Consider the following 27,753-nt stretch of genomic DNA (forward strand, 5'->3'; position numbering starts at 1 on the left):
AAATTTTATAAAGCTATTTTGAAAGTAACTCAATGCCACAGAAAGTAGTATCAATTACTCCTTGCTTTTCAATTGACATCGCAAGGCTGCTCCAAATTCCTTTTCTTCAGTTCAGCATCTGCAAAGAAAAGGAAGGCACAGAATACCTCTATGGGAGATTTCTGGGTATTGCAATCACAAGAGGTACTTCTTTAAAACACAGCCTGAAATATTTCAAAATTGGATTTTTTCCCCAAGTATTAATTAACTCATTCATGCCCTGAGAATACAGAATTGCATACAAGGGGAAAGCTGAGCAGTGGAGAATAAGGGTAAAGTCAGTTGATAATCTTGAGGGTTCCTATAACCTATATCTTGTGAGATAGCATAGAGTAGTGAGAAGGACGTGGCCTTTGGAACCAGTTTTAATCTTGGTTCCATTCTTTACTTACCAGAGTAGCTTGGCAAGCTAGGAGCAACACTAAACTTGGGTTTTCTCAGTCACAAAATGTGGTCATGATGCTCAGCCCTGGAGTTGTTTTAAAGTTCAGAAAAGGTAACACATATATATAAAGAACTTAGTCAAATATTTAACACTCAATAAATGTCAGATGTTTCATTATAGTTATTGATAATAAAATAAGCTATATGTATATCTATGTTTGCATTTTTCAGTAATCATAGAAAGGTCTAATCCAACAGCACATTGAGTATTCAGATTAGGCTTCATGGCATTATGCTGGGAAAATAATGACATTCAACAAAGTGCACTGTGAAAATTTACTTTGTGATTAATCTACACAGAATAAATGCACTTTTTAAACCTATAGTATCTGAAGACAGGATTTCAAACTGAAAAAACAAACCAATAAGCACACACTAAAAATACACACACACATAATAAAAGTCCTTTCCATTATTATTAATCTTCTGTACTAACTCAGTATATTTGATTGAGTCCAAGAGATCCAGCTTTTCTTCAAATATATTGGTTAGATATAAAGGAAACAAAATGGTTAATACAATGAAGGTACAGAAATAACACTCTTCCTAGGACTTCCCAGTTAAAGGAGCCCAGTTTTATATGCTTGCAAAAAAAAAAAATAGTAAATGAGCCAAGAGTCTCTAGTTTAAATGTACAGAATGTAATAATTCAAAAGGATTCAGCTTCAGCAGAATTTTGTATTTCTATAGTCAGAGTTTTGTTTTTTTAAAAAAACTAATTTCTAAATAGATAGAATCTTTTGAAATATGCTACATAATTTTTCTTAATAGTTGGAAAAATATGTTTGGCGTCTGAGTAAAGCAATTTCTAGAGAAAACACATGATCAAAACCTGAGGCTAAAACCCTAAGTACATATACAGAAATGTACATAATATTCCCAGGATATGGATAAACAAGGAGAGCCACTTAGTAAATGGTACTGGGTTTTGGTAATAGTATAATCCACTCTCATTAGGCATCTCCCTTTTGTGCATTAATATGTGACATCATAGTCTCAGATAACATTTCATAACGCAATGAAATAAAAAGCCCCTCCAGATTGCAACTGTTAGATAATCAGATTCTGTAGTGTTCATTATGACTGCAATTATGTAGCAAAACTCTCCAAATATAGTTCAGTTATTGTGGTTATTAATCATTCTGGTTTTGTTTCAAGTACTTGCTTTATAGCCTGCTGGATAGACTCCATTATTCTACAAGCTGAATGCAGAAAGTCAAACATGTGCATGTGAATCTGCTGTCCTAATGGCCTTTCAACATAATTTACCCTTTCAATTTGTATTTGTGAATACAAAAAAAAAATGGAGAAATAAAGCTGGTGTCAATAGAGTCACTGACCTTTGCAGTAAACAGAAGATAGTTCTTAACGAAAAACAACTTGGCAAATAAGAAATCTATTTTCCTAGAACTAGAAATAGTACTGCTTAAGAAGTCAAGTCTCAGAATAGCAATCAGTTCTTATAGAAAAGGGGGGAAAAAACTCAAAGAATCTATACATTTGATAAGGAAAAAAATTATAAGAGAGTCAGAAGGTGTGCATTTTTAGAGGTTCAAAGCACCAACATTACAGATAGAAGGTATTTCTAAACATTTTATGCACAAAACCATATATTCTGATTAATTTAACTACAAGATGCCAAGTAAAAGACAGATTTATTATAGAGAACAAACACCATCTGCACCATCTTAAATCATTACTGTAGATGTATTTCTAGGAAAAAAATATACCTGAAAAGTTCTGAGATGCTAAAGTATTAACTAAATAGGATTCCAACAGACCCAGGAAAAGTGGCTCCATTTTATTTAAATGTTAACACGTAGAGAGCCTACATGTTAAATAAATATAATAATACATTGATATGTTATCGATGTAATGGTTCACAAAATGCACATCACCAATTTCAAGTAGTCCATGATTTTTTCAATTTGGCTACATACATTGGGCCCCAGGCTTTGCCCTTGTCTGGAATCACCAATAGCCCACATTCCTGGCCAGTGGGAGCAAATGTGAAGTCTTGGGAGCAAGTCCTTGCCATTTCCTTAATGTCCACAGGCATGATGTTACTGTAGGAGTTTAAAACTTCACTGATCACATCTTGATTTTCTGCCTTGGAAAGTGTGCATGTAGAGTACACAAGTAGCCCTCCAGGACGTAAGGCCTTAATTGCAGACCTGCATGTAATCAGGAAAATGCAAAAGATTGGTTATGTACATTAAAAAGGAACTATGGGGGCTGAGGGCAAGAAAGCTTACATACTTGAAATTAACCCTACTCTGACTCTGACTGTAATAACTTTGGGTGTTTTCTAGCCTTACAACAATTTCTTTCTAATGTATCCCTGGATGACTGGGAAAATGATAATGAGACCAATCAACATGGGAAAGACAGAGAGTATGTCTGACTGGTTCATTGTTTTGTTCTTCTAAGGACAGGAGGATGGAGGCAGAGCATGGAATAATGGGTTTGTCTTTGAATATACTGAGTGGTACTAATGGGTAGGTGGGAAGGAGAATCTGAACTTCAGGAAAGGGGTTAGGGCTCAGTGATAGATGAAGTCATGTGAATAAACAGGATTTCCCAGGAAAAGAACAAGGAAGAAAAGTGGACTAAAGACAGAGAATGCCTATATGTAAAGAGAGCAGAACTTAGAAAAAATTTAGAAGGCTTCTCCAGATAAAAGTACAGCTTTAGGGAAAAGATGGGAAGATTTTTTTCCCCCAAGGGGAAGACTTGAACATATTTGTAGATGCAGATCCAGGAGAACAGTCCCAGGACTTCAGGCTGCAAATGGAGGAGTTAGCTTCAGAAAAGATGGGATTCCAGCTCTTCATCTGAAACAAGAAGGGAGCATGAACAGGGAACCGAGACATGCTAAGGTAAATGAAAGGTCACGATAGACAGCCTTGATGATAAGTGTGGAGGGGGAAGCAAGGTCATCTACTGAGAGAGAAAACTAGAAAAGTTTTAGTCCTGCTGCTGTGGTGATAACCCCAGAGCAATTACTAATCAAGAACTTTTTTTTTTTAAGAAATCATGTTCCAGAACCTCTACTGGATTTAAAAGTACAGTCAGCCCCGTCTCAACCTATATTTAAACAACTAGAGCACCTCCCAATAACTAAGGTTTATAATGAAGATCCATATCAACAAAGCAAGTTCAAATTCTGTCTTCTATGTTCGATCATTAAAGGATTGAAAAATTCTAACTCAAGACAAGCAAACTGATGACGATTTTTTTCTCCTCTTTCTGTAGACATCCTTAAATATAATGTGTAATAAAAAAAATGTACTAACTCAAAACAATAAAGTAAAAAGGATAGAGAGAACCATTAACTAACAGTGAATTTCAACACATTTCTGAAAGATGATATGCAGACAGACGAATAGTGAATGAAGAGAGTAGAGACAGCACTACAGCCACAGAGGGTATAATTTCACCTGCAGAACTACAGAGGGGTTTGGGACCTGGAAAAGCCAGACTAAATGTGACAGAAGTAAAAAGTGAAAACAAAGATATTAATTCAAAGCATAGATAAGAAACCACAGATTTCAGACTCCCATATATGGCAAGTCAGACAGCCAGGTAAAAAGTTGGAAGGTTTTTTTAACTGAAGTATAGCTGATTTATAATGTTGTGTTAATTTCTGCTGTAGAGCAAAGCAATTCAGTTATACAGTCTTTTCCATATTCTTTACCATTATGGTTTATCACAGGATATTAAATGTTGTTCCTGTGCTATACAGTAGGACCTTGTTTATCCATTCTATGCGTAACAGTTTGCATCTGCTACTCCCAAACTCCCAATCCATCCCTCCCTCACCTCACCTCCCCCTTGGCAACCGCAAGTCCGTTCTCTATATCTGTGAGTCTGTTTCTGTTTCATAGATAAGTTCATTTGTGTTATATTTTATGTTCCACATATAAGTGATATCATATGGTATTTGTCTTTCTCTTTCTGACTTACTTCACTTAGTATGATAATCTCCAGGTCCATCCATGTTGCTGAAAATGGATTATTTCATTCCTTTTTATGGCTGAGTAGTATTCCATTATATATATGTACCACATCTTCTTTATCCATTCATCTATCGATGGACATTTAGGTTGTTTCCATGTCTTGGCTACTGTGAATAGTGCTGCTATGAACATAGGGGTGCACGTATTTTTTTGAATTATAGTTTTCTCTGGATATATGCCCAGGAGTGGGATTGCTGAATCGTATGGCAACTCTACTTAATAGATTTTTGAAGAACCTCCATACTGTTTTCCATAATGGTTGTACCAACTTACATTCCCACCAACAGTGTAGGAGGGTTCCCTTTTCTCCACACCCTCTCCAACATTTCTTATTTGTAGACTTTTTAATGATGGCCATTCTGACTGATACGAGGTGCTACCTCGTTGCAGTTTTGATTTGCATTTCTCTAATAATTAGTGAGGTTGAGCAACTTATCATGTTCCTGTTGGCCATCTGTATGTCTTCTTTGAAGAAAAGTCTATTTAGGTCTTCTGCCCAGTTTTTGATTGTTTGTTTTTTTGTTGTTGAGTTCTATGAACTGTTTGTATACTTTGGACATTAAGCCCTTGTCAGTCGCATTGTTTGCAAATGTTTTCTCCCATTCTGTAGGTTGTCTTTTAGTTTTGTTTATGGTTTCCTTTGCTCTGCAAAAGCTTGTAAGTTTGATTAGATCCCATTTGTTTATTTTTGCTTTTATGTCTATTGCCTTTGAAGACTGACCTAAGAAAACATCGGTACGATTTATGTCAAAGAACATTTTGCCTACGTTCTCTTCTAGGAGTTTTATGGTATCATTCTTACGTTTAAGTCTTTAAGCCATTTTGAGTTTATTTTTGTTTAGGTGCGAGGGAGTGTTCTAACTTCACTGATTTACATGCAGCTGTCCAACTTTCCCAACACCACTTGCTGAAGAGACTTTCTTCCAGTTGTATATTCTTGCCTCCTTTGTCGAAGATTAATTGACCATAGGTGTGTGGGTTTATTTCTGGGCTCTCTATTCTGTTCCCTTGATCCACATGTCTGTTTTGTGCCAGTACCATGCTGTTTTGATTACTATCACTTTATAGTATTATCTGAAGTCTTGGAGGGTTATGCCTCCTGCTTTGTTTTTGTTCCTCAGGATAGCTTTGGCAATTCTGGGTCTTTTATGGTTCCATATAAATTTTTGGATTACTTGTTCTACTTCTGTGAAAAATGTCATGGGTAATTTGATAGGGGTTGGATTTAAACTATAGATTGCTATGGCCAATTTAACAATATTAATTCTTACAATCCAAGAGCATGGGATATCTTCCCATTTCTTTGAATCATCTTCAATTTCCTTTATAGTTTTATAGTTCTCAGCATATAAGTGTTTTACCTCCTTGGTCAGGTTTATTCCTAAGTATTTTGGGAGGGGGGGTTGTGATATTAAAAGGTATTGTTTTTTTACATTCCCTTTCTGATATTTCACTGTTACTATAAAGAAATGCAACCGATTTATGTATGTTAATCCTGTATCCTGCTACCTTGCTGATTTTGTTTATCAGTTCTAGGAGTTTCTATGCAGAATCTTTAGGATTTTCTATATATAGTATCATGTTATCTGATATAACGACAATTTTACCTCTTCCCTAAAATTTGGAAGCTTTTTAATCTAAGAAAGTTGAATAAACTATTTAGGGAGACCTAAGGCACCCCCTCCCCAAACTAAAGACCTCTGCATTCAGCAAATCATAAAGTGACATCACCAGGCAAAAATTATCACCCCTAAAATAAACCTCCTAGTACTTTACTGTCCCATTATTAAATAAAAATGTACAATGAAGGACTATTAAGGGTGAGAAATGCTTACGCAATATGTGAGATCAAAAGTAAAAGAAACAAACAAAAAATGGCCTACAGAGAAACAGAAACTTCAGGGAACAAAAGAGACATAACAAGACCTTATAAATGCAGAAAGATCAGCAAAAATACAGGACCCACAAAACAATAACAGAATGCCATGAAACAGGACCAAGAAGAGGGCTCTTTGAAATGAAACACATGTTTATCAAAATAATATTTTATAGAAGTGTTTGGAAGTTAAGGTTGAAAAATCTTCCAAAAAAGCAGAACAACAGATGAACTGAAAATGACACAGGGAAGATTAATCAAGCAGGTCCAAATTTCAGTTAACAGGAGTACTGGAAAGATAGTACAGAGAATTGGGGGAGGGGGACTTGAATTAGTGAAATAAGAATTTTCTAGAGATGAAAAGAAGTGTTCAGATTAAAATAGCTCATCATAAGGCTAGAATATCCATTATTATTTATTCAGCATCTATTATGGGCATTGTTCTAGATGTTGGGTATACACTGAAATAGAACAACAACAATAAAAAAAAACCCCTCAGTTTCATGAAGCTTACATTCTAGCTGGGGGAGAAAGACTACAAAAATAAGTAAGTCTGTCATGGACTGAACTGTGTCCCCTCAAAATTCGTATGTTGAAGCCATAACCCCCAATACCTCAGAATGTGACTGTATTTGGAGATAACATCTTTAAAGAGGTAATTAAGTAAGTTATTAAAATGATGTCATTAGGGTGGGCCCTAATCCAATATGTCTGGTGTCCTTATAAGAAGAGGAAATTTGGACACAATTACAGAGGGAAGATCAAGTGAAGACACAGGGCAAAGACAGCTATCCAAGCAGAAAGGCCTCAGAAGAAACCAACCCTGCGGACACCTTTATCTCAGACTTCTAGCTTTCAGCACTGTGAGAAATATCTGTTGTTTAAGCCATTCAGTCTGTGGTACTGTGTTATGGTAGTCCTAGCAAACTAATACAAAGTATTTACACATATATGCACATACATATATAAACACATACACACACATATATACGTATGCATGTATGTTTGCACGTGTGTTTTCCCCCACCAAGCAATCCTCCAATTCTCTGCAAACACTGACTGCATGTCCTACAATTTATTTCAATTCTGACACTATCCACCTGGTCCCACAGACTGTCCTTCGAATGCCAACTGCAAGTCCAAGTCTTTGGCACTTCTGACACACTGGTTATAAAACGGGGGTACCCACAAACCCCTCCTTGGGTTAAATAATTTTCTAGAATGGCTCTGTTACTTACTATGTTACTGATTTATTATTACAAGATACAATGCAGTAACAGCCAGATGGAAGAGATGCACAGGGCAAAGTATGCCCTCTCCAGGCACACCACCCTCCCAACACCTCCTCTCCACCCTGAAAGTCCTGCGAATCTCTTCAGTGACGGTTTTTTAGAGGCTTCATTAAATAGGTGTAGTTGATTAAATCATTGGCCACTGGTGATTAAACTCCATCTCCAGCCCCTCTCCCATCCCTAAAGAGGGGCAGGGGTGGAGCTGAAAGTTCCAACCCTCTAATTATACAGTCAGTTCCCCTGGCAACCAGTCCCCCATCCTTAGGGGCTGCCCCAAAGTCACATTAACATAAACTCAGGTATGGTTGAAAGGGCTTGTTATGAATAATAAAAGTTGCTCCTTTCACCCTTACCAAAGCCAGATATAACAAAAGACGTTCCTATCACTCTTATCACTTAGGAAATTACAAGGGTTTTAGGAGCTCTGGCCTGGAACCAGGAACAAAGATGAAATACATATTCACAATATCACAGTTTGCTTATTTTTTAATTTAGTGATAGATTCTATAAAGAAAATTAAATCAAGGTAAGAGGATTAGGAGTGCCTGGATGGTAACAGGGATTGCAGTTTTAAGTAGGATAATTAGAATAGGATGACACTTCAAGAAGTGACATCTGAACAAAGACCCGAGAAGAGAAGGTAAGGAAGTGGGCCATGTAGATATTTGAGGAAAGAGCATTCTGCACAAAAGGAGTAGCCAGTGCAAAGACCCTCAGACATGTCTGAGGAAGGAGGAGGCCAGTGTGACTGTAGCACAGGGAAGAAAGTGGTGGTAGGGTAAGATGAGATCAGGGAGCTAAGAGGAGAGGGTGCAGAGGGTCTGACACAATACTGTCAAAACTCCAACCTTATAGTGAATGAAAAACATCCACAGTTAGATGCATTATTGTTAAATTTTAGAACTTTGAGAACAAAGGAAAAATGCTAAATGCCTCCAGAGAGAAGAACTGGTTGCCTCTAAGGGTCCAGGAATCAGACTGGCATCTGTGGAGTAGTGTACTCCAAATCCTGGGAAAAAGGCAATTTAAAGTGGATGCTATTTACTGCCACACTGTCAAATAAATATATAGGAGGGAGACAGAAACTTTCAGATATCTGATGACTCAGAAACTTTACCTCTAGCAGAATGAGGAGGTAAATCAAGAGAGAAGAGAACTGTGACACAGAAAACAGTGAACGCCACATAGGAGAACAATGAAGGGAGTGAAGCCCCAGAATGATAACTGCATGGGAGCCCTTAGAGGGTAACTACTCCAGATGAGAAGGAGAGGGAGACTCCAGGGAGAAGTGAGAAGGGAGAAAAGAGATGAAATGACTGAAAACTGAGAAAACTTTGAAGATTTGATACATGCACCTGGGGTGGGTGTGTAAGGGGGAGAAGAAAAGAGAGAGAGAGAGTCTGTTCCATCTAATCTGATTATAAGAAAATATTCCTCTCAGTGTCATTCTGATCACAACACCGAACCAATAGAGAAGGAAATTTAATTCTAATGTATTAGTCCATTCTGCAGTGAATAAAACAACATATATTGATTATTGGTCCTCAATGTTCAGAATCATTCCATAAACTTATCTTAGTAATGTTTCAGAACAGATTATAAAATCTCAGAAAGAACACCGTCAACCCTGACAACATAAACATAAAGGTGCAGGTATAAGACACTGGGAAGTAGAGGGGAGAAATGTAAGATGGGGCGGGGATGTAAATATTGTTATTATTACAAAAAGAGAAACCAAGAGCTATTGCTCTGATTATTTCAAAAAAGAATAAAGCTCGAAGTGTGTTTAGAGAGACTTTCTACCGTTAACAGAACAAGAAATGTAGATCTAAGTGTGAAGTACTAAGTTTCCAAGCTGACTGAGGGAGAAACTGTAACAGGGTGAGAACACAGGTTGTAGAGTGCTGTGAAGAGGTAAGGGAGGTATAAGTGAGATGAGCCCAAGCAAAAAGTCAGGGCAGGCACACCTCGGAGATATGGCAGGTTTGGTTCTAGATCACAATAAAGCAAATAAAGTGAATCGCAATAAAGTGAGTCACAAACTTTTTGGTTTCCCAGTGCATAAAAAAGTTATGTTTACACTATACTGTAGTCTATTAAGTGTGCAAACATTATGTCTAAAAAAATGTACATACCTTAATTAAAAAACACTTTATTGCTGAGAAATGCTAACCATCATCTGAGCCTTCAGCAAGTTGTAAAATTTTTGCAATAGTAACATCAAGGATCACTGATCAAAGATCACCATAACAAATACAATAATGAAAAGTTTGAAATATTGTTAGAATTACCTAAAAGTGACACAGAGACACAAAGTGAACAAAGGCTGTTGGAAAAATGGTGCCAACAGACTTGTTGGATGCGTGATTGTCACAAACCTTCAATTTGTAAAAACACAGTATCTGAGAAACACAATAAAACAAGGTATGCCTGTAGTCAATGTCTAAAGTTGATAAATGAAGTAATAAAGGATAAACATATTATTTAGAGGTTTAGGAGGGACCTGAAGAATAACTAAAGTATAAATAATTGTAAGTGGTTGCTCTGAGGAGTAAAGCTAGGGGAAGATGGGGGAGTGGTAGGGGTAAATTACTTTTAACTAAAAACTCATTTATATTTTTAATTTTTTACCCATGTCATGTATTTCTACGATAATACAAATTAAAGGGTAGCTATGACAGTAGTATAAATATTAGAAAATTTCCCATAGAGGTCAGTTGTTTTTTTTGTTCTTTTAATTTGACTATTAAGGGATTAACTCTCTAGAAAACTCATTCCCTGAGGTCCAGATAACTAAAATTGTATGGTATCCAGTATTTCTGGTCTTCTCATATATCCACTTACTGATATAAAAAAAAACTGGGAGGTGACTACCAATTTACAGTAGCTTACCACTGTAAGCCTACTTAACCTTCAGTGTTTGCTGTTAATTTCTAAAAAAAGTTTTTTAACCTGTCTTCTTACTTGTCACTGTCTCCTAAATATTCTCCACAGAAACTTTTTTAAAAGGCTCAGATCTAGACACCAGAGATGTGAACTGTTATGGGATAACAGCCTATGGGAGGAAGAATGATGGCACACAAAGATGTCCATATCCTAATCCCCAGAACGTTTAAACATGTCACATTATATGGCAAAAGGGTATTTGCAGATGTGATGAAATTAAGGGTCTTAAAATGGGAAGATTACACTGGATTATCTGAGTGGGCCCAATGTAATTACAAAGATCCTTACAAATAGAAAAGGGAAGCAGGAGAGTCAGAGAAAGAGAGGTGATGATTGAAGCTAAGGCTGGAGTGACAGGAATGCTAGCCAAAGGTCACAAGCCAAGGAATGTGGGCTGTATCTAGAAGCTGGAAAAGGTAAGGAAATCATTCTCCCTGTCTTAGTCTGTTTGGGTCGCTATAACAAAAACACCATAGACTAGGTGGTTTAAACGATAAACATTTATTTCTCATAGTTGAGGAAGGTGGGAAGTCAAAGATTAAGGCACCAGCAGGTTCAGCATCTGCTGAGGATACCTGCCTCCTGGTTCATAGATGGCCACTGTGTCCTCCCATGGCAGTAGGAGCTTGGGAGCACTCTGAGGGCTCTGTTATAAGGGCACTAATCCCATCATGAGTGCTCCACCCTCATAACCTAATCATCTCCCAAAGGCCTAACACAATCATCTTTGGGATTAGGATTTCAGCATATGAATTTTCGGTCTATAGCACTCCCCTAGAGCCTCCAGAAGAAATCGCAGCTCTGCAAACACCTTGATTTTGAAACTATGACCTCCAGAAGTGTAAGATACTAAATCTGTGTTATTTTAAGCCACTAAATTTATGGTAATTTGTTATTAATAGCAGCAATAGGAAACTAACACACACCTGGTGATTGCTTTTCAATTTCTTTTACAGTGACATACTGAGGCATCGGTAGATTTTGCTAAAATTGTGCAAGTTTCAACTACACTCATTTTGGATCATTTTCTACTGACTATAGCAATGAGTATAAGATTTTCTTTTTAAAAAGTTAGATTATTGTGCAAGGGATATATACAATTTGAATGAGGGTATCTTTAAATTCCCATTAAAAGGATTTATTTTGATCCTAGTTCCACAGTCAGCAAAACCAATGCCTAATCAAGTAAGTATGATTCTTTCTCATTACAGTTGTACAAAAGTACATAGAAGCCTCATCATTTACAAACAGTATGTTCCTGGCTTGATGCAAATTTCAATTAATTTCTATAATGTTGCCAACGTTGGCTGATTCTTCTGCTCTGTCTTCATCCCAACACTCATAATTTATCTTTCTAAAATTAGGTTGGTATAACTTAACTGGCCACATTAATTTCTTAACAAGGAAACTGTGTGTGGCAACACAAAGGCTTTTTTACAAATTGGGTTAATCTCAACGTCCTAGGGCAAAATGTGAAGAGATTCCTATCAAATGGTTGTTGCTGTTTTGCTGCTAATGATTGCTGTTTAAATACCATTTTTGCCCTTTTGCTTGTAGTAGTTACAGATTTCAAAAAATACCATAATTTTGTATTCAAAGATCAAGGAAAACAGGTAATACGGAAAAAAAAAAAAACTCACTCCCGGAGTTCATATAGCCAAGACTTTTCTATACTGAGAATTATTTTATTCTGTAGTGTCTAGGATAAATCATTTGCTTCCATAACCAGTTACATATATTTTGAAATAGCCCATAAGAACCACGTAATTATTATATTAATTAATTAATTTGGATAGGTTTCATCCAAGTCATGAAAAGAAGCATTTTTAAAAGGCTTTTTAAAAATGGTCCTTTTTTTAAGGACAGTAGACAGTAGGGTGTGAGAAAGGTTGTGTTGCTTCAGGAGAGAAATTATGACAATCAGAACAGAAGAAAGATACTGTTTACTAGGTCTTAACAAGCCAAGTAAGAAATTTTAAATTCTGGAGGGGTAAAAACATTTAAAAGTTAGACTTGGGGCTTCCCTGGTGGCGCAGTGCTTGAGAGTCCACCTGCCGATGCAGGGGGACACGGGTTCATGCCCCGGTCCGGGAGGATCCCACATGCCGCAAAGCAACTAGGCCCGTGAGCCATGGCCGCTGAGCCTGTGCGTCCGGAGCCTGTGCTCCGCAACGGGAGAAGCCACAACAGTGAGAGGCCCGCGTACCGCAGAAAAAAAAAAAAAAGTTAGACTTGAATAATACTAATAAACTGGCAAAGTTGTGGTAATGACCATATAAAAACATGTCAGGATTAGAGAAGGAAAATAAAAAGTGCTGGATCTGGGATCTGGTAGAAGGCAAAAGGTTGCTCTATGCTTGTGTAAATTTCTGTGTCATGTAGTTTGTTTGTTTTTTTAATAAGAGGAGGTAAAACTAAACAACTAGCTAAGCAACATCCATTTTGGCATAATGGTATCCTCTGCTAACCTTTTCCAAATGAGCTGTGTACCTTGGCTTCTCAAGGACTACATGTTTCACAGCTTAACAAGATCCTGAATAATGGGATATTTTTCACTTGTGCTATAACACTAACTATATTGCATGAAATTACAAGTTGAATTAAGATGGGCATTCTTTACTACTGAATTATAACTGATGGCAGAGAGATGGTCAGCAGTGATTTCTAATCATACTTATCAGTATAAGGCAGAAAAAGATGTTATGATTAACTACAGTAGATGAAGAAAAGTATTGTTTTGATCAGATTAGGTGGAAGGCTAACCTAATACTTTAAACTGAAATGGGAACTAGTAGACATTATCTTGGGTTTTATATATTATTCAACACACCATGTCCAGCTATAATGCAGAGCTGGGGGAAGTACTTCTAAAGGAAGCAGAGTTGCCACATAATACACTCCCCCTAACACTTCCCTGAAACACATATATTCCCCTCAGAAGCCTCCCACCTAAGAGCTGATCAGGCTTAACCCTACTTGAAGTATGAAATAAGATTCTATCTCACAATAGCACTGCAGGAAGTAAAGCTGATCTTGATTAACAATTTAGGATAAAATAAGAGTGGGAAATGCTTTTACCACAGCACCCCTAACAGGAAAAGAATGATGGCCTTCTTGCCACAGAATGTACACCAGATACCCTGTTGCTTTACGGCAGATACGAGCTGTACAAATTTTTCCAAATCTTTGTCTTTCAGTGTATTATGGAATAGGCTGAAATGCGTTCTGCACTTAAACCACCTAGCTAATGAAGCAGCTCAAAACAAAACATATTCTAAAAAAGAAAACATTAAACAGAATATAACGTTAAATTAAATTTTCCCCATTTACAAATAGAAAACCTTAATTGATTTTTGGCGGTTCACAGAGTAGACCTGAATGGCACTTCAGATGTGCTATCTCTTACACGCCATCGTGAAATCCAAAAAGCTCTGCAAACTACAGCTTTTTTCTTAAGTTTGTGTCAGATTCATCTGGCCTCAACATTTGACCTAAATTGATGTAAGGCTATTTATGGTCAAGACTGAGCCCACGTGGTAAAACTACTCGAACGTTTTGCTGAAAACATATTAAAGTTTGATTACAGGGTGCTGCCCCAGATCCTACTGAGGGAAGTGGGTGATGTGATATAACAAATACATACTATATCACCTTAAAAAAAAGCAGAATTCTGAGCAGAATCTATCAGTATTTTCTTATTCTAATATAAAGTAAGAAAAACAGCTGGATTGTTTTGTGTTCTTTCAATACACTAAGGTTCTTCCCCATTACCCCCTCCCAAAAGTGTTTTGTATGTTTGTATTTTTTAAAGAACACTTTATACAATCAATAATGAAGGGTTTTTTTTTTCAGAAGTCCATTTTGTCATTTTTTTAAGTGCTTTTCATTGAATTTCTCTATCCTTTAAAGATCTTAGAGAAAAACAGAGAATCAATCCCCAAGAGCCATTTATAATACTGGCTTAGAAACAAGGTGAGAACATGCTGCTTTCCCAGGAAAAAAAGGGAAACCACCTTTACACTTCCAGACTAGTTCACACAGTCTTCCAACTACCAACAAATAACTATAATGACCAAGGAAAAAAAAGAAAAACAATTACCTGATTTTAACACCTTGAAGAAAAATAAGTATTGCCTTAATGAAAACAGAAGCTTCAATGACCTTTAAAAACTAAAAACAAACAAACTAAACAAAACAAAAAAACCCTCGAAAACATCTTGGAACCCTGACAGTCATCAAAGTTCCAAAGGGAGGGTATTTCAAACCTAACCAAAATTGAAAACATGATGCAGGGTGTCCTCTTTTCCTCCGGCAAATCTGAGTCTTAGAGAATGCTATTTTTACAAATAGCTACTAAAGCAACCCTAATACATTTTAAAAAGATAAATTCCATTTTCTGGTCTATTCTTCTGGTCTTCGATTAGAAATTTGGCATTCTGTTGGAAGGGTCATTGTTAATTAGATCACTAAATTTAAGTGTTTTTTGCATTAAAAAAAACAGCCCAAACTGCGTAAGAAAACAATCAGCACAGCAATACTGCCATCTTTTGACCAAAGCAAGAAAAGTGATTTTCTCCCCTTACATGAATTCCTACGACTTACCATTAAGGGACAAGCATCGTCTTTTTACGTCTTCCAGTGACATGTTCGAAGTTACAGGCACAGCCTCTACCACAACTTCTGGTGCAGAAGTAAAACAATCACAGATGTCCGTATTCTTGAAAAATTCAGATTACAGGTAAATCCTACTGTGAATAATATACTTATTTCTCATCTTTCTTCATGTCCCTTCTGTGTCACCATTAAAGCATCAAGGCAACATCAACCATTCTTTCAGATGTAAATATGGGGAAGTAATCAAGTGAAATAGACTGAAAAATCCCTTCATTGACACAATATTAGCAAGCTTGTACCCTTCATCTTAGAAACTCTAGCATTAAACATTTTTTTAAACCAAGTAAGAATAGAGTAATTTTTAAAACTTAAAACGAGCATAGGAGCATCAATCCTGCAATTGGTCCCTTGTAGCCATTTAATATTCAAGTAATGTTTCAGAAATTCTGTAAAAGGCTACTTTATAAGGTTATTTGCAACTTACATTAAAAAGTTATCTAATTAATAACATGAAAAATATATGAAAACTACTTGTGGTCTTTGTATCTTACTGCCCGGATGACAAAAACTAAATCCAAAGCTGAAAAAGGTGAAATGCTTCCAGAGGACATTGCACACACATATTTCTCCATGAGGAAATTCTTTTTCTTTAGGACAGAATATTCCTGAATTAATGGGAATGTGGATTTGGTCCAAAAATCAAATGAGATGCTGATTCCTATGTTAACCTAGTGAGGAACAGGTCACCAGCCTAATTAATAACACTGCCTTATGTTTATTTGGTGCTTAACTTAAAGAGCACTTCACAGATGGAGTCTTAACAAAACCTTATGAGGTATACAAGGTAAATAGTCTGACCCAATTTATCAAATGGAGGGTCACAAAGACTCAGTGACTTGCCTGAAGTTACACAGCTAATTAATGCACCTTAATCTAATACCAGGAAAAGGACTGCAAGCTTTACCACTGCTGTATATACCCTGAAGCAAATTATTACAATTGCTAAAATAAGTATGGAATCTAGGGCAATAAGAAAGAGGATGCTACATGCATACATTTTATCATCCCAACTGTCCCAAATACTCATTGAAGGTAAAGAATAACTACAGACCTTTAGGCACTTTTAATAAAAAGAAACTAAGAATTAGTAGGTCTGAAGCTATGACTTGAGAATCTTGGCTACCTGCTCATTTTATAGAGCATGCAACCTTTACCTATTAAAGTGCTATTGCACTGAATTTATGATGAGGTAAATGAAAGCAAATACCTCATGCTGAGACATAATTTGAAACTCTTCATCTCAGACTGACATCAAAATCATAGTTTTAAAGAATTTTAACAAATTAGACTCAATGGTTAGAAATTCAAAGGCAGTTACTCCATTAAAATTTCAAATAATTTGGAATAATTTGTAGATATTCCAAACAATCTGATAAATTCCTTTAACCAAATTTTGTTTCCACAACTCTAAATGATATATTAAAATATCTGTTTTCCTCAGAAGCTTACTGATAAAATGAGTACAAAGCTAGCCTAAGTTAAGAGGTTTATTTTTCCATTCATCTCACCATACTATTTGATTCTGTCATTCATCCTCAACTTCGAGAAACCTTCTCTCACTTTGTCTTCCTGGACACTACTCTTTCCTTGTTCATCTCCTACTTCTCTGAGGTTCCCTTTTAGCCTCCTTATCTACCTTTCCTCTTCTTCCTATCCCTTAAATATCAGTCTGCCCTATAATTTTATCCTTGGTTTATCTTTTTTCCTAAAGTTAGATGTTTTACATATGTTATCTCATTCAATCTTTCAATTCAGTTATTATTCTCACTTTGCAGATGAGGTAACTAAGGCAAGAGTGTTAAGCAACTTGTATGAGGCCACTCAGTAAGTGTCCAAACCAGGATTCAAATCCGTGCAGTAGAGTTCTACAGTTTTCCTTGACACCTTCCTTTTCTTCCCACTCCAGAACCAATCAACCACCAAATCCTATTAATTCTCCATTGAAAATATCTTGCAAATCTGACCACATATCTGTATTCCTATCCCATTCACTCAGTTAAGGCCTTTGTCATCTACTTCTTGATTACTGTGAAATCTTTCAAATTGGTTCTCTTGCTAAAGGATTTTCTTATTAATTTTCTTTGCATACTCCGGTGTTATCTGATCAAGGGATTTCCAGCTTGTGGCAGACACTTCTAATTGTTCAATATCTGTTCTCACTTCCTTCTATAGTAATGGAATTTTTAACTGGGTACAGCTAAGGCTAATTTCCTAAACTGCCTTTCACTAAAGGTAGTCATATGTCTAAGTCTGACCCATAAGAAGTGAGTGGAAGTAATGTGAGGTGTGCTCTTTTGCTCTTTCTTACTACTTGCAATGCAGATTAAACAGTAAGAGCTGGAATTGTCACTCTGGACCATAGGACCATAAGGTAGAAGATAGACAGGGCCTGGATCCCTGATGATTCTCTGTCCCATCTCTCTAGGTGCTTAGTAAGTTCTAATGCTTACAAAAATTATTTTTCAGTTTCTTTTTGACCAGGAGAACTTTTATTCATCTTTCCAGACCCACTTCAAAGCTCACTTAGTCTCTGAAACCTTCACTGATTCCCCATGGAATTCCTCCCTCTTCTGTTTTTCCCAAGCAATAAATTTCCAGCTCCTTGAAAACAGGGTTTATGCTATATTCATTTTGTATTTTTTATATATAGCACAACTGGAAAGTATCTTCTCAAAATACATTTTTTTAAAATAAGTGAATGAATAAATGTTACCTTAATCAAGAGGTGGGTCAACAAGAGAACTTTTCAGTGTAAAACAAAGGAATATATTGAATTGCAACTAACACTCAAAAATTTCTGAGTAGGGAACAGCTCAAGCAACCTACAACTCTTACAATATAGAACAGATAGAAATAATAGAGGCCAGAGGCTTCATTTAGGAAAAAGAATAATAATAAAGCTTTTGCCAACAAGTAATTTATAAAAATGAGAAAAAAAGATTTTTCCTCTTGCCAACAATAAACTCCTACAGAAAGTAATCTGTTAATGAAGGTTACTGCTTGTGCTCTCATTTCTCACTGAGTGGAAAAGTTTGGTACCTTTTAGTAAGTTAACTTGACTCTATAGAAACCATGGTCATTATTTTAAAATTAAGATATGTGGTACCAAAAATGCAGTTAAGACATATTTAAAAACAAATATTATCCCTGACACTGCCTTTCTAGTAACATAAGGGAAATTAACAAAGGAGGTGGTGGGGGTGCGGGGGGGGGGAGGACAGGAAGTCTGATTTAAAAGGAAGGAAAGGGAGACGCAAGAGGGAAGAGATATGGGAACATATGTATATGTACAACTGATTCACTTTGTTATAAAGCAGAAACTAACACACCATTGTAACGCAATTATACTCCAATAAAGATGTTAAATATATATATATATATATAAGCCTAATTTGATGTACCAATAGAAATATTTTGAATACTACAAAATTTAACAAATGGTAAAACGATAACTTTAACCAACTGTTATGAGCTCCATAAAGCTTTTATCTCTAAGTTGTTCCCTTTTTGTCTGCCCCCAACCCTAAAAGTTTAATTCCACAACATTTCATATCTTTTCTTCCTTTAACCATTTTGGGGAGTTCTGTTTCATTTACTTTTTCTTACCATTTCATATATTTTCTCCCATGTTTCATTCTTCGCTTCTAGCATTCCTTTCCAATTTTCTTTTTTTGTTCCTTTTCAGCAATTCCCATTTCTTTCATTTTCCCACTGCCTGTTTTTCATCATATCACTCTGTTTGTATCAGTTTACTACTTCTGCTGGCAAACAGCAGCCTGGGCAAGAAATCAAATAAAAAAATCCCTACCACTATTATGTTCTACAACCAAAGAAAACATTAAGGTGAAAAGTTGAAGTTCATGTACAATTTATCAAATAAATGGAGATGCAAAATTAAGTTTCAGGTACTTTAAGCATCTAAAACACAGATATTTCTAGGTGGATAGTTACCCAGTGCTATCATCAGTTTTAAAAGTATAATTTTGCAACCCTTGAGGGTAATCTTCACTATGCTCACAGTAAGTAATCAAATTTCTAGATATCAAACTGTTTATTATCAAAGAAGTTCTGTAAATTCAAGATAAAGAAACATGACCAAGCTTGCTATTTTCAGAAACACCATATCCAGTAGCTATTCCTTTGTCAGCCTAAGAAACAAAACTATGCTGATAATTACCTTCTCCCTACTGGCAGCAAGTTTTTACCTTGAAGAAGAGATATTTTTTATGTAATACCGGTAGAGCAGAGCAATGACACTAGACACTCCTGAAATAGATTATAAATGACAAGTTTTAACATATTTATTATCAGTTTCTACTTGTACAAGATGTACAAGTTTAGCACATCTTCCCAACAGTTAATTACCTCATTTAGATGCTATGGGAGGGTGGGTTAGGAATTAAAAGCTCTCTGCTAAGACTGAACGTGAGGAATCCAGTTTTGTGTTGCTTAAATTAGAGAAGAGTGACAATAGACGACTTTAGGCCTGCCAAACTTTAAGACAGGGTCTTTGATCTACTATCAGATATAGTCTCTTCACTCATACAAAGAAAAAGAATTAAAAAGCGTTCAACAAAACCACCAGAATTGACTTGATTTTGGCCCATGGCAGATGTGTTTATAAATGAATAGAGATTGTTTATCACTGGTTTAAAATAGTTTTTCAGACTTTTATTTTTTTTCTTTTTTTACATCTTTATTGGAGTATAATTGCTTTACAATGGTGCAGACTTTTATTTTATTTTAATAATTTATTTTTAGTAACAAGAAACTTCTTCAAATAAAATCCTATAGGTTTAACCAGATGGAAATATTATGGCTCTACTTGGATTTGCTGTGGTGAACTAAGAGGCTCTCCTGGTCATGGCTCCCTCTTCCCTCAGGATGGCTTCAAAAACAATGCTACAGAACCCCTGTATATTTACAGACTAGAGTTTGAAAACCACTGGCCCCCAAATTGTTCTTTGCAGGAAAACAACAGCTATCTCCTACTAAAGAATGATATCATTTGACTCCTGCAGTGGCCAGGTTATAAAAGAATTAAAAGCCCATAAAGTTTACTAAAGGCATTTTAGTGACTCCATTTAGGTCAATAGCATGGCAAGTTCAGATACCTGTAGCAACTGTCAGAATGAGGCCAAGTGACAGGAAAACCCTTCTCATGGGAGAAAAAAGAGTCACAGGGACTCCTGATGGATAGGCTGGTTTAATCTTGCTTCTTCAGCCTTGGGTCAAATCCTTTGGATTGTAAAAATTATTGTTCCCAGCAGAAAGAAGATTCAGAAGATTCAGGGGAGGTGAAAATAACATAGATCACCAAGTGACAATCAGGAATACTCAAATGACAAAGAAGCACTTCCTCCCGAGTCAAAAATAGCCAGGTCATCCTCTGCCATACTTCCCAGTCACTATTTAGAAATCTTGAAAAAAAAGTTCAACATTTTTAAAATAGAAAAATTTATGTGCTCCCATTTTTCAAATACTTATTATATATACTTATATATACTTATTATTAAACTTATCTGCTCAGTTTCATTTTGTTTGATATCCGTTAGAGGCTTTTCAAGTTATCAAGAAAAAATAATTTAAATTCTTGTTAACGATGATATTTCACAAACTGAATCAACTGTGATAAGTTAATGAAATGCTTAAGTATCACTTTACTTTGAACACCTTTGTGTCCTAACATTTACCCACTGATAATCATTACTCACCTTGAAAATTTCAACAACTTCCTAATTAGCTTTCCTTTCTCTGTTTGCACCCTTGTATCCATCCTCTATATGGAATTAACAAATCTTCCTAATATAAATGTAATCATGTCACTCCCTTATTAAAAATATTTAAACAGCTCCCCACTATATACTTAACAATTATGTTAAGTTAAAGAATAAGCTATTCAACTTAAACATTATTCAAAAGCACAGACAATTAAAACAAATAGAAGCAGTACTGTCTAGCTCAAGACTAAGTAGGGAGAATAGAGCCCCACTTTTTAATAGCCAAAATAGGGTGGCCCCTAAGAGTTCTAAAGTTAGTAGGAAAACCACTAACAAAACAAAATTTGTATGTTACTAATAACATGGCCTTCAGATATATAAAATGAAACTCGACAGAACTACAAGGAGAAAAGTACAAATCCAAATCATACACACCTCATTCAATAATTAACTGAAGAACCAGGTTTTTTTAAGTAATACCATAGAGGATCTGAATAACAAATGACCTGAATGAACATTTATAGAACACTGTACTAATAAGGAAATATAAAATTCACATTCTTCTCAAAGCAACATAAAATATTTACAAACACTGACCTAATATGTGGCTATAAAGCAAGTCAAAATAAATTTCAGAGGGTTGATATAGCATACGTTTCCTGATCATAATAAAAAATAAGAACATAATAAGAAAGATAATCAGAAAATCCCCATACATTCAGAAATAGAAGACAAACTTACAATAAAAAAGATGAACAATGTTTTGAATACTGTATCTTGATAAAAAGTTGACAAACCTCAGGAAAGATTGATTAACAAAAATAAAAAGAAGACATTATAAATCCTACAAATATTAAAAAGATAACAAGGAGATACTGTGCACAACTCTATGGCAACAAGTTTGTAGACTTCGATGAAAGGGGAAAATTACTAAAAACACAAATAAACAAACAAAATCCCTCCAAACTCATGGAACTAATTCAAGGAGAAAGAGAAAACTTAAGAGTCTTGTAACCATTAAAGAAACCATATCAATGGTCAAAATTCATCCCACAAAGAAAACTCCAGGACTACATGGCTTCAACTGCAGTTCTATCAAACATATAAGGAAAAAAAAATAATTGCAATGTTACATAAACTATTCCAGAGTATATAAAGGAGAGCCCACTCCTCAATTCATTTTATGAGGCTAGTATAACCTTGATTCTAAACTCTAATAATATTTCAAGAATGAAAAATGATAGGCCAGTCTTACTTACGAACACAAATGGAAAAATCCTAAGCAAAATATTATCATACAGATTCTAGAAAAATTACATATATCTATTTCTATATATTACATAATTATGAAAGTTTTGTTGAAAATCCGAAAGAATCTAGAGACAAATTTTTAGACAATAAATTTACCAATATCATGAAATCATGGAAAATGTCTAAACTCTCCAAATTGATAGGCTTAATGTAATTCCAATCAAAATTTCAACAAGTTTTTCAGGGAACCTGACAAGCTGATTCTAAAATATATATGGAATCTATATGGAAATACAAAAGACCCCGAATAGCCAAAGCAATCTTGAGAAAGAAGAATGGAGCTGGAGGAATCAGGCTCCCTGACTTCTCAGACTATACTACAAAGCTACAGTAATCAAAACAGTATGGTACTGGCACAAAAACAGAAATATAGCTCAATGGAACGGGATAGAAAGCCCAGAGATAAACTCACACACCTATGGTCATGTAATCTATGACAAAGAAGGCAAGAATATACAATGGAGAAAAGACAGTCTCTTCAATAAGTCGTGCTGGGAAAACTAGACAGCTACATGTAAAAGAATGAAATTAGAACACTCCCTAACACAATACACAAAAATAAACTCAAAATGAATTAAAGACCTAAATGTAAGGCCAGACACTATAAAACTCTTAGAGGAAAACATAGGCAGAACACTCCTTGACATAAATCACAGCAAGATCTTTTTTTGATCCACCTCCCAGAGTAATGAAAATAAAAACAAAAATAAACAAATAGGATCTAATTAAACTTAAAAGATTTTGCATGGCAAATGAAACCATAAAACAAAAGGACAACCCTCAGAATGGGAGAAAATATTTGCAAATGAAGCAACCAAAAAGGGATTAATCTCCAAAATATACAAACAGCTCATGCACCTCAATGTCAAAAAAACAAATAACCCAATCAAAAAATGGGCAGATGATCTAAATAGACATTTCTCCAAAGAAGACATACAAATGGCCAAAAGCACATGAAAACATGCTCAACATCACTAATTATTAGAGAAATGCAAATCAAAACTATAATGAGGCATCACCTCACACCAGTCAGAATGGCCATATCATCAAAAAATCTACAAACAATAAATGCTGGAGAGGGTGTGGAGAAAAGGGAACCCTCCTACACTGTTGGTGGGAATGTAAATTGGCACAGACGCTATGGAGAACAGTATGGAGGTTCCTTAAAAAACTAAAAATAGAACTATCATATGACCCAGCAATCCCACTCTTGGGCATATACCCAGAGAAAACCATAATTCGAAAAGATACATGCACCCCAATGTTCACTGCAGCACCATTTACAATAGCCAGTACATGGAAGCAATGTAAATGTCCATCATCAGAGGAATGGATAAAGAAGATGTCATACATATATACAATGGAATATTACTCAGTCATAAAAAAGAATGAAATAATGCCATTTTCAGCAACATGTATGGACCTAGAAGTTGTCATACTGAACGAAGTAAGTCAGACACAGAAAGACAAATATATGATATCGCTTATATGTGGAATCTAAAAAAAAAGGGTACAAATGAATTTATTTACAAAACAGAAATAGAGCCACCACGGATGTAGAAAACAAATTTATGGTTACTAGGGGATAAGGTGGGGAGGGATAAATTGGGAGACTGGGATTGACATATACACACACCTATATATAAAATGGATAACTAACAAGAACCTGCTGTATAGCACAGGGAAGTCTACTCAATACTCTGTAATGGCCTATACGGGAAAAGAATTTTAAAAAATGGATATATGTAAATAAATAAATAAAATATATATAGAAATGCAAAGGGGTCAAAAATAGGCAAGATACTCTTAACAAAACAGAATGAAACAAAAAAAACAAGGGAAAATTTGTACCTATTTATTATGATGCTAATATTGGGTTGGCCAAAAAGTTCCTTTGCTTTTCAAGTAAAAATAAAAGACACATCTTTCATTTTCACCAAGAACTTTATTGAACAATATATTCACCGTTTTGTTCCACTACCTTCTGCCATTTTTCAGGCAACTTCATAATTCCATCTTCCCAAACTTTTTATCTTTTTGGGCAAAGAACTGTTCCAGGTGCCTTTTACAGTCTTCCAGGGAATTGAAATTTTTTCCATTGAGAGAATTTTGTAAAGACCTAAATAAATGGAGATCCGAAGGTGCAATGTCTGGTGAATATGGCAGATGAGTCAGAGCTTCCCAGTCAAGCTGTAACAGTTTTTACCTAGTCATCAAAGAAACATGCAGTCTTGCGTTATCCTGACGGAAGATTATGCATTTTCTGTTGACTAATTCCAGATGCTTTTCATCAAGTGCTGCTTTCAGTTGGCCTAACTGGGAGCAGCACTTGTTGGAATTAATCGTCTGGTTTTCCGGAAGGAGCTCATAATAGAGGACTCTCTTCCAATCCCACCATATATACAACATCACCTTCTTCAGATGAAGACCAGCCTTTGGTGTGGTTGGTGGTGGTTCATTTTGCTTGCCCCACAATCTCTTCCGTTCCACATCATTGTACAGTATCCACTTTTCATCGCCTGTCACAATTTGTTTTAAAAACAGAATGTTTTCATTATGTTTCAGTAGTAGGGAATCACGTGAGGAAATAGGGTCAAGGTTCTTTTCGCTTAACTTACATGGAACCCAAACCTCAAAGCAATTAACATAACCAAGCTGGTATAAATGATTTTCAACGCTTGATTTGGATATTTTGAGTATGTTGGTTGTCTCCCACGTGGTATAACGGTGATTGTCCTCAATTATGTCTCAATTTGATCGCTATCTACTTCAACTGGTCTACCAGACCATGGAGCATCATCCAACGAGAAATCTCCAGCACGAAACTTCACAAACCACTTTTGACACATTCGATCAGTCACAGCACCTTCTCCATACACTGCACAAATCTTTTTTTTTGCATTTCAGTTGCGTTTTTACCTTTCTTGAAATAATAAAGTATAATATGCTGAAAATGTTGCTTTTTTTCTTCTTCAATATTAAAATGGCTATACAAAAAATTCACCAATTTTTATAAGTTACTTTTAAATGCACTGTGATATGACAGCTGTCACAATACAATCTAACAAAATTGTTTCGAATGAACTTAAGGACAACTAAGCGCTACTAGAGCTTTCTTACAGAAAAAAACCGAACTCTTTGCCCAACCCAATACTATGGTATTTAAGTTAATGTAGCACTGGCTCAAGGATCAATAAAGCAATCAAGTAGAATGAAGTCAGACCCATGCTAATGTGGACATTTGATTTATGACAGAGGTCACAGTCAGAGTACTAGAAAAAGAACAGACTTCTTAAATAGGACACAAAGACAGCATTAATCGTAAAGAAAAATATAGGTATAATAACTTACATAAAAAGTAATAACCTATCTTTGTGAAAAACAAACACAAACAAACAAAAACCACCAAAAAGAGTAAAAGGGCAAGCCACAATATGGGAGAAGGTATTTGTACTATAATGTCAGAAACTGTGAAGGGGCTGATATTTCATCTTGCTTGCAAGCTTTTTAGTTAGCCCACCAGTTTCATGGATGTTGACAGAAGACATGAGACTCCTGAATCAGAAATGATGGACAGTTAAGTACTCACAACAATAACTGTAGCCATGTCAAACAAGGTTTGAATTTGCCCTGTTTACCACTGGTGCCTGGTGGTACTCAATAAATACTCACAGAAAGAATAAATGGTTAAAGGAAAACAATCACCAACCTTGCCTCAAGTTTCTATAAAGGAGGAGATTCCTCCTACCCTACGCACAAGGTAGCAGGTAGGCAGTTTGCTGGAGTGAACAATTCAAGAGTCTCTCTACCTATGTACTTGAGCCTCTTCAAACAAGGAGAGAAGAAGTAGCTAATGCAGTCAATGAATGGCATTTATTATTATTATTTTTACCAGTGGATAGAGCCAAAATGGAAAAAACTCACTATTCATGAGCATCACAACCTCTCTTGTTCTCTTGGACCTGCCTGAGCTCTGTCACATTGGATCCTATCCCTTCACCTTCTTTTTTTTTAAGATTATAACCAAGAATTTTTATTCTATTTATACAGGACTTTCCCATATTAAGAAATTCTTAATATTTTCCCTTCATCCTCTTAATCATGTTTCCATGCAGAGTCTAAAAGGGGAAGAGCTATTACTTTCTAACAGTTGGCTGGATGAGTTGATTGAGTTCCAAGACTTAGATGTGGGACTGGAATAAGAGCCTTGCACTTGCTACTCAGGTCCAAATCATGTTCCTCAATTTAGTTTCATCAGAGACGGCTGGCTGGGGTATAGGGATGAGCCTACACAAAAGACTGGACTGTCAAATCAGATTCTCATGAATCAGAGATCTTACCTACTATCTAGCTTTACTAAAATAATTTCAAGTATATAAGCAATCAACTGGCACAAAAGAAGCAGGAACATCCAATGTGGCTTCCGAAGTGTTGCTTCTAGCTCAGAATATTTTCTAGCTCAGAATAACAGATGATTTCTCTAAGCAAAGTTGACAAGTCGCCTCACACAGTGGGGAACATTTAGGTTATATCACATCTCTAATATACCTTAGGGAGCTGAGGTATATTGGAAGACATTCTCCATTCTCCAGGAAGACACGTCTCATAAATCTACAGATTCTAGGCTGTGTTTACCACAGGCGATCCTAACCAGTGACACTCTGCTGAAAGTATGCCACGAGTAAGAGTTCTCCTCTTAGCAAAATTCATTAGTCTATTTACCAATAGGAGGTCAGTTGTCAACATGTTTAACTGGGTCACCTGCCTTCTTTCTTTCTGTGGGAGGGTCTCCCTGGAAATCAAAAGAGAAATGGATCACAGGCCAGCTGCTAACTCCTTCCCCAAAGAGTTGTCAAGCTCTTGCCTGGATCATTAAAAAAGCTGATGTTTTAATCCCCATTAAGATATGTTTTTATAACTATTTCTTGCATTAATGAGATTCCATCATTAGAAAGAGCAGTCTTTGATACTCTTAACTACCTGAATAAATGAGTGAATGAATAAGTGACTTAAGATAATGTAGCCATTTGAAAAGTATGTTTTCAAAGACTATTTAAAAATTAAAATGTTCCTAATAAATTAAATGGAAAAATATATCAAATTATTTATCACTATGATTTCCATTATTGTAAATACTATATTCAGTCAAAGGAAATAAGTCCAAATAATAATAGCTTCTTTCAATGGATGGCTTATTTTCTTCTTTATATTTCTTTGTATATTCCAAATGCTTCATGAGACTAGATTACTTTCATGATTAGGAAAAATTATTAGAAAAATATCTTCAGTTTAAATATTTATCTATTGCTTATTTTGTAAAATATATCTTCTTATTCCCACATCCCATCTTTAACCTGAGCAAAGTTAGGTGTCCCTCCTTTTGCATCCTCTGCACCCTAACTATTCCTTCTATTACCAAATTCTTACCGTAT

At 35.7% G+C, this 27,753-nt stretch overlaps 1 protein-coding gene across 1 annotated transcript in view; it reads right to left on the minus strand.

Moving 5' to 3' along the window:
• Window positions 1-889: 889 nt before the first annotated feature.
• Window positions 890-27,753, minus strand: part of NSUN3 (NOP2/Sun RNA methyltransferase 3) — a 52,565-nt gene continuing 25,701 nt past the window's right edge. The window contains exon 6 of the mRNA XM_065876754.1: window positions 890-2,657. Within this exon, the coding sequence (XP_065732826.1) occupies window positions 2,387-2,657 (271 nt within the window). The 3' untranslated portion in view covers window positions 890-2,386. The remainder of the gene's footprint in view (window positions 2,658-27,753) is intronic.

The sequence above is a fragment of the Phocoena phocoena genome, chromosome 4 (assembly GCF_963924675.1).
Source record: "Phocoena phocoena chromosome 4, mPhoPho1.1, whole genome shotgun sequence".
Lineage (NCBI taxonomy): Eukaryota > Metazoa > Chordata > Mammalia > Artiodactyla > Phocoenidae > Phocoena > Phocoena phocoena.